Raw genomic sequence first — 17,387 nt, forward strand, 5'->3', positions numbered from 1 at the left:
CAGTCTTGTGACAATGTAACGTTGTTGAAACTGACAACCCATCATCCAACCTATGAGCAATAAGAAGATAAAGCCAACTAAACCTCATAAAATCTTGCCATCGATAATTGTGTAGAAATTTAATTATAATTTCTAGTATGTATTTATAAACACAATATAATATTTCTACAAAGTTCTAATTTCATTAAAGAATAAATTAATGAAACAATCATTGGCGAGAAAAAATAAATAAATAAATAAAAAATAAAACAGTATAGTAAAATTTCCAAAATTAATTTCCTAAATTCAGAATTCCATGTCTAATTGATTCCTATTCAAAAGATTTCCAGTTTCGACTGTAAGAAGTGACGCGACTTTTTCAACGGATGTGGGCTTTCAACTTCGTCTTCACCGGAGCTGAATCCCGGCCAAAATTCCGGCGAGGCTGGAAGGTTCAAGTCAAAGTTCCGGTGACTGACAGTGGAGCCAATACCCTCCAATGAACTCACTGCACTGCTGGCAAAAGCGCCACTGTTACTGGCTGCGCCACCTTCGTAGTGGCGTCTTTTATGACCCCCTAAGGCCTGGCCAGTGGGAAAACACCTGTGGCAAATAGTACACTCGTAGGTCCTCCCGCTGCCACTGCCACCACTCGTGGTGGCTGAGAGAGTGGTGGAATTTGTTGATTGGTCATCTCCTCCGCTACGTCCGGCGGACTTCCGGTGGCTCGCCTTGTGTCCGCCCAGAGCTTGGTAAGAGCCAAAGGCCTTGTTGCAAACTGAACATTTGTACAACACCTTGGAAGAATCCAACGTCATCATCACTGGCGGTGCCGGGGGCAGCGGAAGAGGAGTCTGTGAGCGTTTCTGTTGATTCTCCACCGTGGAGCCACCGCTGCGAGCCAACATAATAAGACATAGAGCTAAATATTCTTCTTCACTAAGTTCATGGCTATCAACACTTCGTTGTCGCTTTGATCGCTTACCCTTTATACATGGCTCAACAGATCCAAGACTGGTGTTCTCAAGTGAAAACACGGGAATCCGTGTAGTGGGCGAATTCAAAGCTTCAAGGGCCATATCAAGAACTTGCTTCAACTGAAAACCTGAAATTACTAAGAAAGATTTGAAAGAATATGAGAGTGGAAGTGAGGAAGGTTTATGCATATTCATATGAATATATAGGATTAAGGAGTGGGGTGGAGGGGGGAAGTTGCTTGACAGGTGATGAGAAAGTAAGGTAGTTGCTCAAGTTGCTGAAAAAAAAAAGAATATTACTAATAATAGAATATAGATAGAAGCAAGTTTGGTTCAGATTATTTAAGTGGATTAGAAAGAAAGAGGACTGAGGAGCGAGTGAAGACTGGGAGACTAAGAAATAGGACTGAGTCAGAAGTCAAGAGTCAAAATCCATACACGGTCTTAGAATACACCATGTAATTGCAGCAGCCATCATAAATCCCATGTTTTAACTTTTTAGTGGGGAAATTTGCAACATGGTTTTCGTATTATAAGCCTTCGACCCCATTTTGAGGAAAATAATGTATTTTAAATGGTAAATTGATGATAAATATATGGTCAAAAATTAAAAAAAATAATTTTAATTTTTGTGTGTGTGTGTGTCTATATATATATATATATATATATGTGTGTGTGTGTGTGTATAAGTTTTGAAAAAATTAATTTATAAAAGGATGGAGCTTAAACAAGGACTTATTTTTTAGAATAAATTTTATAAAAATGAATTTTAAGACAAAGTTTTTTAAAAAGAAAAAAATAAAAATAAAATTATGAATTTACGTACAAAAATATTATATTGAACCAATATGATTAAAAATAAATTTGAGAAAAAATAAGTTTTAAAGAATTTATACCAAATATGGACTATAGGTCACTCGGTCAATTTTTGAAGCAAAATACAGCCTAATTTTTGCCCAATAAGAATTAGATAAAATAAGAAATTTTTCTAGGGGACTGTTTGATTTTTCTAATAGTTGATTAAAGTTGATGAATTTCATAAAATATATGGTGAAAAGTTAATAAAAATTGTGGATTTAAGATATTATGTGGTTAAAAATGTAGTTTGATTAACTTTTTACTAAACAAAAACTTTACAAAACACGCACTAATGCACAATAAAAACAAAAGAAAAAAAGAAGAAACGGAAGCGAAGAATAACAAAATACATTACATACAAGAATAGGGTTGGGCAAAACTTTCGAATTGAACCGGACCCGAACCGAGCAGTTCTTAATAAGTTAAATACCTAAATGGATATCTGAATCAAGAATCGACAGATCCAATTCGGTTCTTGGCTCTAGATTAAGAACCGAATCTCCCTAATTTTTTAAATTTATTTATTTTAAATAAACCAAATTATTTTATTTTTTCTAAATAAATTTGTAACTAGTTAATTCAGCTCAAACCCCATAAATATGATTTTCCTTTTTCTAATTTTTAGTTCAAGCACAACTTAATCAAATTGACATAAATTTTACAAAAATATGTTATTCTAACGTAGTTTCATTTTTACCATTCTGAAGAAATCAAATTGAAACTCGACAGCGTCTCTTTTAATTATTGTAAGTTCACTATATTCCTCTTCCTATTATTTTAACAATCAAATTTATGCAAAAAAAAAAAAAAAATACTCAGCAAAAGAGAAACGCAAAAAACATATAAAATTAGACTACGTTATTTTTTAAGAACTAAAATTGAACATGTCATTAGTTGAATTAATGTAGATTTGTAAATATTAAAAAAAATTAATTATAGTACAGAATCTAGGAATCAAATGGAATTGAACTAAACTGAAAGAATTGAATCGAACGGAACTGAATCTAAGCGATTCTATAATTAAATTTGAACCCGACGGTTCAACCTACTAAATACCTGAAAATTTTGAGTCCGGTTCGATTCTACGTAAAATCTAATTGAACTAGACCATGCCCAGGCCTATACAAGAACATTTTCCAATATTGTTATTACTCAACAATACGAGGAAAAATAAGATGTGAAGGGACAACACAACTTTGATTTGTTGCCTCGTACTATATTTTATATGAAATTAATATGCAATTGACACCCTTAATTACAAAATGTAATGCTAAACATGTCAACCAAATTCGATTGAAAAACTGATTCTCAAGCCATTTTGTGCTAACTATTTAAACTTTATAAACGTTGGAACTTCCAGATAACCACCAACATGTGCCCGACTTTGACACTCGAATAGTCGACTAAAGATAACTGTGTAACAATTTTCGTGTTTACGAAATATCCAAAGTATAAATGGTGATTTTGGATATTGAAATAGCTAGACTAACACTTTCGATGTCTACTCCTACGGACATCCACCAAATTTCAACATGTTGCCTTGTTTCCATCGCCTACTGAATTTTCACATTGCACGTGCAGTCATCCTAAGCATCGTCGTTGGTTGGGGGAAAGGGGAATGCATTGCCCATGCTTTAATATTTCAACAAACAGGGTCTGGAATAGGGTAGTCGAGTTGGTGGAGTAGATGAGTGCGGAGATCTTTGGTTACGAGTTCAATTCTCCCTATCAACACTTTTTTGGTCGAACTTGTCACACCGGGCTTATCTAGTACTATTTACCTAGCTGGCTTCGGGTGAGGCTATGGGTTCCCCCATAATAAAAAAAAAAAAAACAGGGTTTGGCATTTTACCATTTGAAGCATTTAGATCCATTTCAATTTTTATTTAATTTAAATCATATTAAAAAAAATTAGATGCACACTAAGTCAAAAGTAGATAAAATGGGATGGATGGAAGTCGATTATGACATTTGTTTTGGATATGCAACAACAATTGAAATATTTGAATAATATTCATAAAATTGAAGTGCATTGTAATGGTTTAATATGAAAGTTGAATACTCATGATTTGAAATCCACAAGCAAAAGTGATTGACTAGTGTAGTGATTTTATAAAAATCCGCTTACCTTGTTGTTTGAAAGAAGATAAAGCTTTAGATAGTGCTAGTTAGAAGCATATAGCTTCATGAGAGAATTTTTTAGTCGGTGACAATTTGTATCCATTAAATAAATCATTGGCTCGTTGTATTTAATGAGATACGAAGTCACTTGTAATGGTAAGTCTAGACATATATGTCATAAACATAATACTGTAAAGAAGTTGATCTCAAATGGTATAAACTCGTGGTTCCACTAAGAGAAAGCATTTACCAAGAGATCAAGTATACTGCATATTGATGGGAACGTGCTTAGAGCATATTATATAAGAATCTTTGAAATGGTAATCCAACATTGTTGATTGGAGATCCCAAGCTCTTGATTTAATGGGACAACTAAAGTATGAAAATTCAATAAGTAATTGGAATTAACTCCCGGTCATTCATATGATAAGAAAAATGTTATTTGCAGAGAGTTTTAGGTTAAGTTACACTTTTAATGATTCATATATCTTGGACAAACCAAGTAGGGTAATGCGGATACTCTTAATAGGAGATCCCCTATATAAGTGTAAAGATAGGCCATTTTTATGAGAATGTTTCAAGCCTTGAATTTTCTAAAGCACTTATAAAATCTAAGAGTTGTTCAAGTGGGGGATTATGGAAATGCAAATAGCTTTTTGCTTGAACTCTCTTTGGAATTTGCATAGTCATTTATATTGAATTTTAGTAATGTGGGGGATTATTGAAAATTTGCATATGAAATTTATTTTGATTAATTCTTAATTATTTAAGTGAAAATTGTTATTTGATTAATGGAAAGTTAATGCAACTTTAAATCATTTAAATACGTGAATTGTTGAAAAATGACGTAAAATATTATAGAATATTCTAGAAAATTATTTTGCTGAAAAAGATGTGTCCTTCTATATGAAAGATTGTGGCTTTTGGTATTATTATTTTTCAATAGATGCGTTTCTTTAAATATAAGGACTAATTCAAATAGTCATTCTCTTTCATAGATTGTGTCTTCTGATACAAATCTTTTCAATATTTATATATAAACTACATGTGTTTTTTTTCATTAATTCATTCACTTCATGATTGTATTATCATACTAATGTATATTCACTTCAAAATTCTCAATTTATTTGGAGTTAAGTTTTATATCGAGAGGGTTCAAAATAAAAATAGGTTCGTTGGTACACGTAATTTGGAGTGCTCCTATTGCGGGATGTGATCATTGTATTTTGAGAGACAAATACTAGAAAATCGTTAGCACACATGTGTGGCAGTATCGTCTTAAAGAGAAGGAGTCAAACTCTTACTTCGACCAAATTCGTATGCAGACATTTCTCGTTTCTACTTTACGTATTTGATTTTGGTAAGTTAAAATTCCATCCAATTTTATGAACATAAAATATATTTTATTTGAATATAATTTATGAACGTCTATTTTTCAAACAATATGGGTATGATTATCCTAAGAAGTTTGATGGTAATAAACGTAAATAGACCAAAATGCCCTTACAAAAATGGGTCACCTGCTAATCAAATAAGTGGATGATTTCCATTAATTTGAACCGACTCGCACTAAAATTAATAGTTAGGGGAGATGAACATGAAAAAAATTAAATGAATGAAGATTCCAATGCTTTCATTGACAACGTTTCAATTAAATTATAAGTTACGATTAAAATATATAACTTATTTGTTTTTGAGTTATAAAAAACTAGAATAAATAGAATAAAATTATTTATTTACTTTTAAGCAAATTTATTCATAAAATAATCTTTTTAAGCTCGGTCAAACATGCTCGCAGTCGCAGACCGGAATTGCAGTTAAATAAATATTGTAACAAAATAGCAGCAGCCAAATAAGAATGAATTCGACCCGTGTTGGGCCGAGTCAAGCTATGGATAGCTACCAGTTTTGTTTAGGTACATACTCAGAGCATAGGCTTCTGTTTTCTTTAATCGAATTGTACTTTTTTTTGTATAATTAATTAAGCCCTGTTTAACAATCATTAAAATATAATTTTATTTTCTCAAACTCATTTCAATCACATTATTACAATAAAATATTTACATATAAACTAAAAACTTTTTTATACTTTTTAATCATATATTCTTAAAAAAATTACTTTTTAAAACTTATCTTTTTTCAAAAATCTATTTTTAATGGTGGTAAAAAATGAGACCGAGTGTTCTATTAATTAGAATAATAAAAGATTACAATCCACGTGTGTTGCTCAAAGTATTTTTACTACCAATTGTGGGTGAATTATGCTACAAGTACAGTAGCTTTGACATTATGGTTGACAACCCTCTCATATACAAGAAGTGAGACTCACGATTAAAATAATCGCAGACCCCAAGATTGTGAGGGGATTGTCATTCAGCATTATTCATTGTGGGAGCCTGGAAACTTTGTGAACTGGTTAATCAAAAATGTTAATTAGAAAGAATTAAAATTAATACAAACCACTACAAATGTAAATTTAAAGTAGACTACCTTTGGTGAGAACTCAACTGATTATTTACTATACCAGGTATGTGACATCCAAACGAAATGTATGAATAAAATTTGGTAAAGTTAACATTAATTGTTAATCTATTGCAATTTTAATATTTTAGTTGAAATTTAGGTCGCTTGATGGCATGTGAACCAAAATTAAAAAGTGCTAGCTCCAATGACTTGGCTCTTGAAGCCGCAGGGTAGGGATGGGCTTATCCACTTCTAACTCATTTTTCTCACTAGTTGGCCTGCAAGCGGCTCCAAAGTTTGGTTGAGTCAGTCGGAGTTGGTTGGCTTGACAGCACTAGATGACATATTTTAATCTGTTTGAGCAGACGAGAAATGGTCCGTTACCAATCTTTCTTATACACCGAACGCTTGCGGCTTAAAGCTAAGCCTATGGGGCGCTTCATTCTGCCATCTTTCTAAATCAAGACCAGGCCCGGCTCGAGTTGTTCCAACAATTGGCGGGGAGCACCTTAGTACAAAGTGGATATCGAGGATTGCCTGATAGTGCCAACGCTATCTATGAAAATTTTTCGTATTAGCAAACCCATACTAATGCTAGGACTTGTCGCACGAATATTTGGACCAAAAACCACTGAATTTCACTTCAAATTGAATTCACCATCTATGAAGGGATATTGAATGCCATACATCTATCTATGAAGGGATATTGAATGCCATACATTTCTTGAACTTTACTGTTTACCTATCTCTGATAATCCTCTTAGGTCTTTTCTTCAGCAACTTTTGACCCCACCGACCAAGAAGGAATCAATCTTCCTTCTTACCGAAAAGTTCTTAAAAATTTGTCTTAGCATCCTCCTTCATTCCCTCCAATGAAGGAGAAAAGGGCTTTTTCCTTGGCCTTGGGCAATTTTTTCGTGATAGCATTAGGAGTTGTAGGGGAAGTGGAGGAAGCAAATGAATGATCCAAACAACATCCCATAATTTCATTTGAATTTAGTGTCAACTTGTCTATTATGTCCTTCATAAAAAGCTACATTTTGAAATGATATTCTCGATATTTTAAATGTCGTTCTCGACATTTGATTTTTTTATCAATTTGTCAAGAATTTTGAGAAGTGACTTTCATGAGAAGTTACATTAAAATAATGTTTCGTGACATTTCATATGTCATTCTCGACATTTGAACACTGTTTCATTTGTCTATAATGACATTTCATTATGAATATGACATTTCTCTATATTAAAAAATGTCGTTTTCGACATTTCTGAATCAATGAAAAACATAGCATTTATTGTGATTTGACATGTATACTTTTTGAAATAAATATAACAGGTTATGTGTCAAAATTTTATTGGCCAATAACAATATTGCAAAAATATCCATTTTATTGTCTTAGTGTGGAATTATAAATTGTTAATTAATGTATTTTGGACTAAATTCTTTCAAATTAGACATTTTTATAATGGTGGACATTTTTGCAAATGACTAGATAAAAATGGACATTTTGTGAAATTTCCTCAATTTTTATATACATTCTGTACCACTTTTATGATGTACTAATTTTTATTATTTTAAAATTTTTAAATATTATTTTCTAGAAAGAATAATATATATTTTTTATATTAAGAATACTTTCAATAAATTTTGATAAAAATTAGTGAAATGCCGGACAACCAAATAAGTTGCAAGACAAAGTATACTAACCGAAGCGTGTATGACCTAGTCATGAGATTTTACTAGCAAAGTGAATGAATAGAGAAAGACTAGCAAAGTAAATTGCAAGTTTATATAGAAGGATGGGATTAATTGTTTATTTAGGGCATCTAAAAATAATAACATGTGTATTTGACCAAAACCTCAGTCGTCTTTGGTATAACACCTTACTCAATTTTCAAACTTAATGTATTCTGTGTTATTTTGACCAAATGTATTGTCAATTGGGCTTTCTAAAATATTGGCACCAAACATTTAGACCATGATCCAACGTGTTGACATTACAATATATCATTTTTAATCATTGGTATTATTTATTATTATTTTTTTTTTTTTCAATTTTTAAAAATTGGAGACAGCCATTCGCAATGACAGTTTCCGCCTAAATTCTTGTAATTCATTTGACCGAAGGTTGGAATTAGAAGTGAAAGCACTAAAGATTGGAACAATTACTTTTAATCGATATCAAATTAACAAAAGCCAATTATAACTAGAAGCCCCAACTTAAGTATTTTAGAGTCATATGCAACGAAGAATTGATAAGAAAAATTATACGGGTGGTGAATTGCTACCCCCAACTACGAATAGTTTATGATTCAACGAAGATTTGAGAGGAAAATTATGCAAGTGGTGAATTGTTACCCACAACTATGAATAGTTTATGATAATTTCCCTAATTTCTATCCCTTGTTTCGTACATTGGGAAGCAAATAAAAAGAAAAACACTTGTTACTCCTAATAAAAGCAACCATTGTCATGTCTGCAAAAATCAAAAGATTTATGATGATTCTCTACAACTATATTTTGGGGAATTTGGTGAGACAGTCGGGTTTCCTAATAATATTGGACAAATGGCCTTTGACCAATACAAAAAAGAGAAAAAAAAAATCAGAATAGTTTAATTGATAAAATGACCAAACTATCCTTCACATTTTAACACAAAAATCCTTCCAAATTCCCTCATTCACCCATTTTCTCCTCAGGTAAAAACTATTCTCCCAAATTTAAAAATCAATGTCTCTCTTCTTCTTCCCCTTTGTGGAAATCTCCCGAAATCGACTATAAATTTGTGGAGATTCCTCTCCTTACTATTGCGACTATGAAAGTGAGCACAAATTAAAAGTATGGCTTCTTCATCTCATGCCTTCTCAAGTCGAGAATCATAGGTTGTAATCATGATATTGATCAATTATTATTCACATTTTTATAGTTTAAACTGCTGTTAAATAGAAATAAATGATAGAATGATTTTGTTGTTTAGACATTTAAATACTGTAGAGGATAAGAGAGCTTTATCAATTTATTTATGTGATTGATGTTATTAATTTCTCCAAAATAATGAAAAGCCAATAGCATTGTGAACTTCTTCAGTATAAACGTGTGGATGATAATTGGGAGTGGGATTTAATTCCGCATATAATTAAAAATCAGTGTGGTAGCCTTCTCCTTTTATTAGCCCCCTGATCAGCTTCTTGCCTTCGTCTCTCAACCATCAGCATTGGATTTAGGAGCACCTTGGTAAAGCTAGTTGATGAGTCACTTTCAAAGTGGTACGATGGCCTTCGTATATGAGATTTTTTCGGAGAATATGGTCAATTTATGTGAAGGGCATGTAAAACATTGGTTAACCTTATGAAAAGTATGGTTGTACAATAGATATTTGGGGGAAAAAAATAAAAGCTATAGAAAGTTGAATTTCATATTATGCAAGAATATTTATTTAAAAGTGACAAAAAGTTTTATTGTGACGAATACTTTTGTGGTGGTATTCCGTTAAAACTTAATTGCATCTGGAGATAATGAATGCAATTTTGAACATTTTGGATATGAGGGTTATTATTTGGTAGATTGGGAAGAGTGAATCCGCCCTCTTGTCTTGCTCAACGTTGTTACTAGGGTGAAGTGCCTGTATTTATCAATTTAAAGTTGTACATTAATGAAATTTGTTTTCCTTTAGTCACCCTCTTAGTTTTTCTTGTTAACTTTAAATACAGAAGGCTTTTTTTTAACTATGCTTTGATAATAATGAAAAGATTCTCGAGATGTCTGAATTTCGTTGTTGGTTAATCAGAGTAGTGACTCCATTTAAATTGTAGGAGTGACAAAAAGCGTACATTGAATTTGAATCTTGCTAAACAGAATTATTTGATTAATGAGAATTTCTTTGGTAATGCATAGTAATCGTGGCCTTATGCTTTACTTTACTGTATTTATCTGATTTGAAATAAATGGATTGATAACATTTGACATTCGGTCCTTTTTGTGTGTTAGTAGTTACGTATTTGAAACACTATCTAAAGCAGTTTATACGTCAAATCATTGATACTAACTTGTAAATCATTATTTGCATTGTATATTATAGAGGTGTGACACATTTAAGGCGTTAGTCTGAGGTTGAAGTGACAATGTTTCATAGCTTTGCTACAATTTTGTGTTGCCTTGGAGCTTTCCATGTGTAGACATGAAATACAAATTACCAGGTGAGAGTTTGTGCAACATATTTAGAACTATGCATTGATGCCTATTATTTGAAGACAATGATGATTTGATGATGTTTCTGTATGTCAAAAATGGTTTTTTGGGCTTAGTTTATGAATGGGGAGTTGAAGTTCATATAAGTTCCGGGTGTATTTTAGATATACATAATAAATTTATTTAGTTCTTGCTATGTTTTATAGTTTTGATTGTTGGGTGTTGTATAAACTAACCAAAAGATGAAGGTATGGGACATAATTATTTAAACTAATTGTGAAGAAGTGCATTATGCTACCTCTTATCTTCTTTTCAGTATGAGAGCTTGTTTAGTAACATATATCAGACTCTCATACTCTAGTTAAATATTCAAATGTGGGTTAGAGAGAACGTAATCGCTTCAAAATCATTTTGAAGTTTGACTTAGAATAAGCTTTGGTTGGTCAGGCATCTTTAAGGGTACATATTGAAAATAGTTTAACCAAATTATGCAAAGTTGAAATTTTAGGACAGGATGCATCTATGTGTTCATACTAAAATGGGTAATTTGCACTGAGAATACATACTAACAAGTAGAGATAGTGCAAGTGATGTAACCTATAATTCTTCTTTCAATAATCCATGTTGCTTTCTTAACTTCGATGGCATGTATATGTGTATGTTTACATTTGTATACATCTTTAGTACTTTAGCATGGCCACACTTGATTTGCCTTTGAGAAACATAGTTCACAATGAAATGAGAGTAAATTTTAGATATAGATAAGTTCATTTCTCTATTGTGTTCCCTAGAGCTTGTAAGTTATTTTTGTCTAAATTTGGTAAATGATTGTTTTGAGAAATAAGATTTATAACTTAATTAATGTTTTACATTTTACAATAGGAAAAATGGATGCTGAAGACGTAGTGAACGTGAAGATAAGTAATAGGTGTAGGATGAAATTGATTGATGAAGTTTTCTATAGCTTAGATGACAAGTATCAGGACCTATTCACAAATTGTTGCTTTGGACATTTGTTAAGCTTGAAAAACATAAAGCTTGCATCCCAATTAGTCCACCAGTTGATTATGACGTCGATAAGTACCTCAAAAGAAAATGAAGTATGGATTAAAGTTGGAGACAAGTTTGCAAAATTTGGATTGCAAGAATTCACATTGGTGATTGGGCTTAAAGTTGGGGATTTGGAGAACGAGAATCCGACACTAGGATAAAATTGTAGACTCGTGAAAGAACGTTTCAAGCGTTGCAAGGCAAAATAAAAAGGTTTATTGTTAGATGTTTTCAAACGTTGCAAGCATAAGAACAATAAATATAAGTTGGGTCTCCTCATCATATTGATGTACGTGCTTTTGGCAGCAGAGGAGAATACATATAACCCATGGTGGTTTTATTTGGTGGATGATCTTGATAGATTTAACAACTATTTGTGGGGAAAAAGTCATACGAGTACACTATTAGAGTGTTTAAACGTAAGTTGGAAAAAATGTTGAAGAGTTATACGACTTCTCAGCGATATCCTTATTCTCTGCATGGATTTTCCCTTGCAATTATGTAATATGTAATATGTTCTAAAATCATTTAAACATTACATTTTCTTTTTAATTATGTTACTTATGATTGTACATATTTGGGCGTTTGAAGCAATTCCTAGTGTTGGAAAGAAATTCGATCGTGTAACAGATGATTCCAGAATTCCAAGAATGATAGCCTAGGAAATGTGCAAGCAAGTTAGAGGGGATATCCTTTGCACATTTTTTGTATCGTCAAATGTGAGTTTTGTTTATCAAAATATACATAGTGTATCGATAACTATAACAAAACAATTTGCTGAATAATTATACATTTTTGTATTTTCAGATAGAGGTACATTGTGTGCTAAATCCTACAAATGATGAATTGTTGGAGCTGTTTTGGAAGGAATCTGGACCTTCTAATGATGAAGTGGATCCTAAGCTGGATAATGTCACTTCAGAGGATGAAGGCCAAAAAATTCTGAAAGTGATGATGCATAATCAAGTTCCGATCGCCCACAATGTCCTAAGACGTCGGATCGACTATCTGTTTCTAGCCATCTACATTCATCTAAAACAACTAGACGACCCTCTCCTTCTTATGACTATATCACTCATATACTAAAACAAGAAATAAGAAGAGTTGAAGAGAGGCTGTGAGGTGAGATGTCAGAGCGCTTCGATCGAGTAGAAAGAAAAATTGATTTCTTTCTCCAATTGACTGGTAGAGGTGGAGTTCAGTCTAAGAGAAGCGAATTTGATGATCGAGCTTTTAGTACAGCAATCAACTAAACAAAAAGGCAAGAGAGCAACATGAGGTGATTATTGAAGAATGATCTCATGAAGAAGTCACATTGAATAAGCAAAACAAGGCTTTTCCTACATATGATGATGGTATATTCTCTCTTTTACTTTTTACAATAAACTACAAATAATTTTTATGTTGGGTCCCATTTGTGGGATTTGGGCAAGATCCTTCATCCGTCATAGTTGTGTTCCAACAACAGCCTTTAGTCTGGACTGGAGAGAATTTTTAGACCGAAGAAGCTCGACAAGATGAGGTAATAGAGAAGGCGGTTGGGACGAAAGATGATTCAAACATATTTAACAAAGGTAAAATTAATTTACATTTCAATATTGTGTGTTAAAATGGATTGAATTGTGTTTCATCAACTTTTATAGACGATTCTGGGGAGCTTTCAACATCTTCACATGTTTTCCAACCTAGTAATAAAATCATTGAGATTGACGATCCGAATTCTGAGTTGACTGTTGGAAAGGGCATCGAGTTAAGAGAAAAGCAACCGTGATGCTTTCTCCATACACTAATCCCTTAAGGAGGAGAAAATTGTTGAACATTCAAGTATATGATCCTTTAAGGAAAGTAGATCCTACAAAAGTTGAAGACCTCAACAAGTGGTTGGCAAATGCATCGCAGAGGTAATTTATTTTATTCCAGTGAAAAATCAAATTTCTTCTTTGTTAATTTCCAACAAAACGTTAAATCTTCAGCTTATAGCATTAATTGCCTTTGAATTGCATGCTAGACCACTTCTTTATGGTTTGTTTTGGTGTATTATACGGTCTGTCATCCAAAACTATATAAGGTAGGTAAAATAAATGACGGACTCGCATCTTGATAAGAGTTTGAGTCAAATAATAAATTCAATTAGTCAAGTCTAAAATGAGTCGACGTCTACTGGAACTCGCATTGGTTCAACTATTGGCTCCCTCTGAAACCTAAGTCATTTGTGTTGATTAAGATCAATAGCAAATTGGTTCCTAAACTTCTCGGTGGCATATCGATATCCTTTTTCCATTCTTGTTCAATTCATTTCTTTTCCAACGCATTCAATTGAACCCTCCAATTGTCATTATGTGCTCAGAATCATCTACTAAATTTGTGCAATTTAGTCTCTAAACTTTTGATTTTTCTATTTTGCCATTTTCTCCAATTCCATTAATTTACATCGAACTATACTAACAAATGAAATTTATATAAAATTAAGACTCAATTTATCCAAATTAACAATAATTGATCTAGTTTAATGACTCAGATAAGTGCATAAAAATATAAAATAGACTTATCAAATACTTCCAAACTCGAACAATTATTTGTCTGCTTAACTGAAACAAAAATTTTCACAAACATGGGTAGGTAATCTGTAGCTAGGCTTAAAATTGTAAATTTTGAGTTATACTATGAAATGCTTCAAAATCACATTACTAAAATTAATCTCTACTTATCCAATGCAAAACCAACATACGCACGTGAAGATGTATGTAACATATCATAGTCATAAATTAATTCAATTCTTGACCTTCAATGGTTAAATATTTTATTTCTTCACTTGTAAGGAAAAAAGTGATCCTTCCTAGTTGCATTGTCGACAAGTAAATATAGTCTTCTCCTGATCTTCTAGTGCTATAGGAATATGATTATAGCCTAAATACCCATCCAGAAAGTAGTAATGTAATTGTCAAACGAGTCTCTTTAACATCTTATCAATGAAAGAAAGGAAAAATGCGATCCTTCCTAGCTGCATTGTTGAGTTTGTGATGGTCAATATAAACTCTTCAATCTATGACTATGCTTTGAGGAATCAACTTGTTGTTTTCATTAACCAGATTATAATTCCTCCATTCTCTAGTACTACATATATTGGACTAACTTAATTACTATTTGATATAGGATATATGTCCAAGCATTCAATAATTTCAGTACTTCTGCCTTCACAGCCTCCTACATATTTGAATTTAATCTAAGATGCCGCTCTATTGACAATTTAAACTCTTATTCCATCAAAATTTTGTACATATAAGGAGAAGGGATGATCTCTTTTATGTTAAGATAGTCCTCCAATTGCTGTTTTATGATCTCGAAGTACCCTCAATAGTTGATCTTCTTCATCTTTGTTAAAAACATTTAAGATGATTATTGGAGGTGTATTTTTCTCTTCCAAGAAGGCATAATGTGAGTGTGAAGGCAACTGTTTAAGTTCATGAACTGGATCTTTTTGAATTGATGGTAAAGGTATTGTAGGGTCTTTACCTAGATCTAACTGTGTCAGATTCAAAATTGGAAGATTGCCTTTCAACTACTGAACACATTCTTCTATCTTTTTTTAGTCAGATGATAGTTCTTTAGAATGAGCCAATTGTGCCTCAAGTGGATCTTAAGGATGATAAATTTGAATACCTCCATCATTGCCGTATTTATTATATCAATTACACAAAAAGAATCTGGTTCATCATCGAATTTGAGTGCATCGAAGACGTTGCTGGTCGATTCTTCACTATTCATCCTAAGGGTCAATAGTTCATTCTGCATATCAATCAATGCTCTATCAATAGTGAAAAATGGATAATCTAGTATGAGAGAGATGTTTTGTCTTCTTTCATGTTATGATGATAAAGTCTGCTGGGAATAAAAATTTGTCAATCTTCACTAAAATATCTTCAACAATCCTCATTATGTACTTGATTGATCTGTCTGCCAACTATAGTATAACTAAAGTAGCTTTTGCTTTCCCTAAATCTAGTTTCCTAAAAAGAGACAAAGGCGTTAAATTAACAATTGCTTTTAAATCACGTGATGCCTGTTCTATGCGTTTATTACCAATGTAACAAGGAATAGTAAATTTTTTTGGATCTTTTAATTTTGGCAGTAAGTTGTTTTTGAAGTATTACACTGCATCCTTTGATCAGCATTACCATTTCATTATCTTTTAGCTTCCTTTTATTTAGGAATACGTCCTTCATAAATTTCGCATACTCAGGCATTTGGGCTAAGGCTTTGCAAATGGTACATTGATGTGAATCTTTCTGAACACCTCCAAACACTTCGCGAACTACTTATCAAGCTTGTATTTTTGCAATTTTTACGAGAATGGTATGTATTTCTTGATAGCAATGGTTGCCTTAAATTGTAGACTATCTGATGTATCTACCTAAATTTCCTCTATTAAGCTGATCTACGTGTTCCTCACTCATAGTAGAAACTTTTTCTGTGGTAATAGATGGTCTTTTCAATGTTATTTCTGGTAATTGAACTTCAATTCGAGTAGTGATGGCATGTATTTGTTCTTTAGGATTTGCTTTTGTATTGCTTGGTAAAGTCCCTTGAGTTCTGCCTACTAGTGCAGTTACCACCTGACCCATTCGATTTTCCAAAATTTTAATTGTAGCATGATGGTTTTGAAGAATAGTTTTATCTTAGTAATCTTCGGATTCAATAATTCCACAACTGATGACCTTCTAGGTTGCTATTACTGTTGTTGAAACTCCAGCGGTCTTGCTTGGAAATTATCTCCCTATCCTTATCCTTGTCCTTGATTATTAGTCCATGAGAAATTTGGGTGATTCCTCTACTCCGGATTATATGTGTTGGAGTACTTATCGCTTTGTTGCCACTAAAAGTTTTGCGTTTAACTAACCTCCTTGGGTTGGTTCATTTGCATGGAGGCTATAGGACAAATTTTAGCAGTATGATCTGCCCCGCAATCTGTGCAAATGGTGTTGGCTGGTATACCATGCTCACATTCCGAATAAGGCTATCTAACTTCTTTGTCAATGATTTCATTTGGGTTGCTAATCATGTAGCTAAGTCAATGTTGTAAATTCATGCTATTTTCCTTGACACACCCTGTTTATTGCCACATAGACTGATTTTCTATTATTTTCTCAAAAAGATTTGAGGCATTGTCTAAGGGAATATCCATGATTGATCCTCTTGTTATAGTGTCGACCATGTTATGGTATTCAATATGCAGGATTGTATAGAAGATATAGATCTCTACATTTTCAGGAATATCCAAATTGGGCATTTTTTGAAGTAATCACTGAATTTTCCCCATGTTTTTAAATAGCTCTTGAGGTCCTTTTACTTGAATTTATGGAGTTAATTTATGATTCAAGGGGAATTTTCGTACCATGTTATTTCATAAAATGATGCTCCCAAAAGGCAGAAAGTAGTGAAATCAGTCATTCTCATACACATTCCTTTAAAGTATGAGGAAATAGGCACATTTGAAAAGCGTCATCTGATGAATTTGTGACTAATCACCTCACAATCGAATAATGAAATTAAGCATGCAAGATTAATCAAGAACAACATGAAATTAACTAAACTACTTATCTTGAATTAAAAATAAATAAGAAATAAGTTTCATCTTCATCTAGTATGTGAAAAGAGTTAGCCTAACATATTGATATGTAAATTATACAAAATGTTTTGGAATAACATTACCCGGAATCGAAATAATGAATGGTAAGTGAAAAATCATATTT

General features: G+C 32.5%; 1 protein-coding gene and 1 long non-coding RNA gene across 3 annotated transcripts; one reads left to right on the top strand and one right to left on the bottom strand.

Annotated features, from left to right (window-relative positions):
* Positions 1–237: 237 nt before the first annotated feature.
* Positions 238–1,248, bottom strand: LOC111367404 (zinc finger protein ZAT10-like). The gene has a single exon (XM_022988258.1). The coding sequence runs from the start codon at positions 1,149–1,151 to the stop codon at positions 315–317; it is 837 nt and encodes a 278-aa protein (XP_022844026.1). The 5' UTR covers positions 1,152–1,248; the 3' UTR covers positions 238–314.
* A 10,967-nt stretch (positions 1,249–12,215) lies between these two features.
* On the top strand, positions 12,216–16,135 carry LOC111367405. Of its 2 annotated transcripts, XR_002697811.1 has the most exons (5): positions 12,216–12,356; positions 12,445–12,992; positions 13,106–13,211; positions 13,281–13,538; positions 15,878–16,135. It is a non-coding gene; the product is annotated as an uncharacterized LOC111367405 (long non-coding RNA). The 2 variants fall into 2 exon arrangements; XR_002697810.1 differs by having other exon boundaries at positions 13,281–16,135.
* The last annotated feature ends 1,252 nt before the right edge of the window (positions 16,136–17,387 follow it).

The sequence above is a fragment of the Olea europaea genome, chromosome 18 (assembly GCF_002742605.1).
Source record: "Olea europaea var. sylvestris chromosome 18, O_europaea_v1, whole genome shotgun sequence".
In the NCBI taxonomy this organism is placed as follows: domain Eukaryota; kingdom Viridiplantae; phylum Streptophyta; class Magnoliopsida; order Lamiales; family Oleaceae; genus Olea; species Olea europaea.

Coding starts and splice junctions, on each gene's coding strand:
- LOC111367404 (XM_022988258.1), bottom strand. CDS start 1,151: ATGAATATGCATAAACCTTCCTCACTTCCACTCTCATATTCTTTCAAA.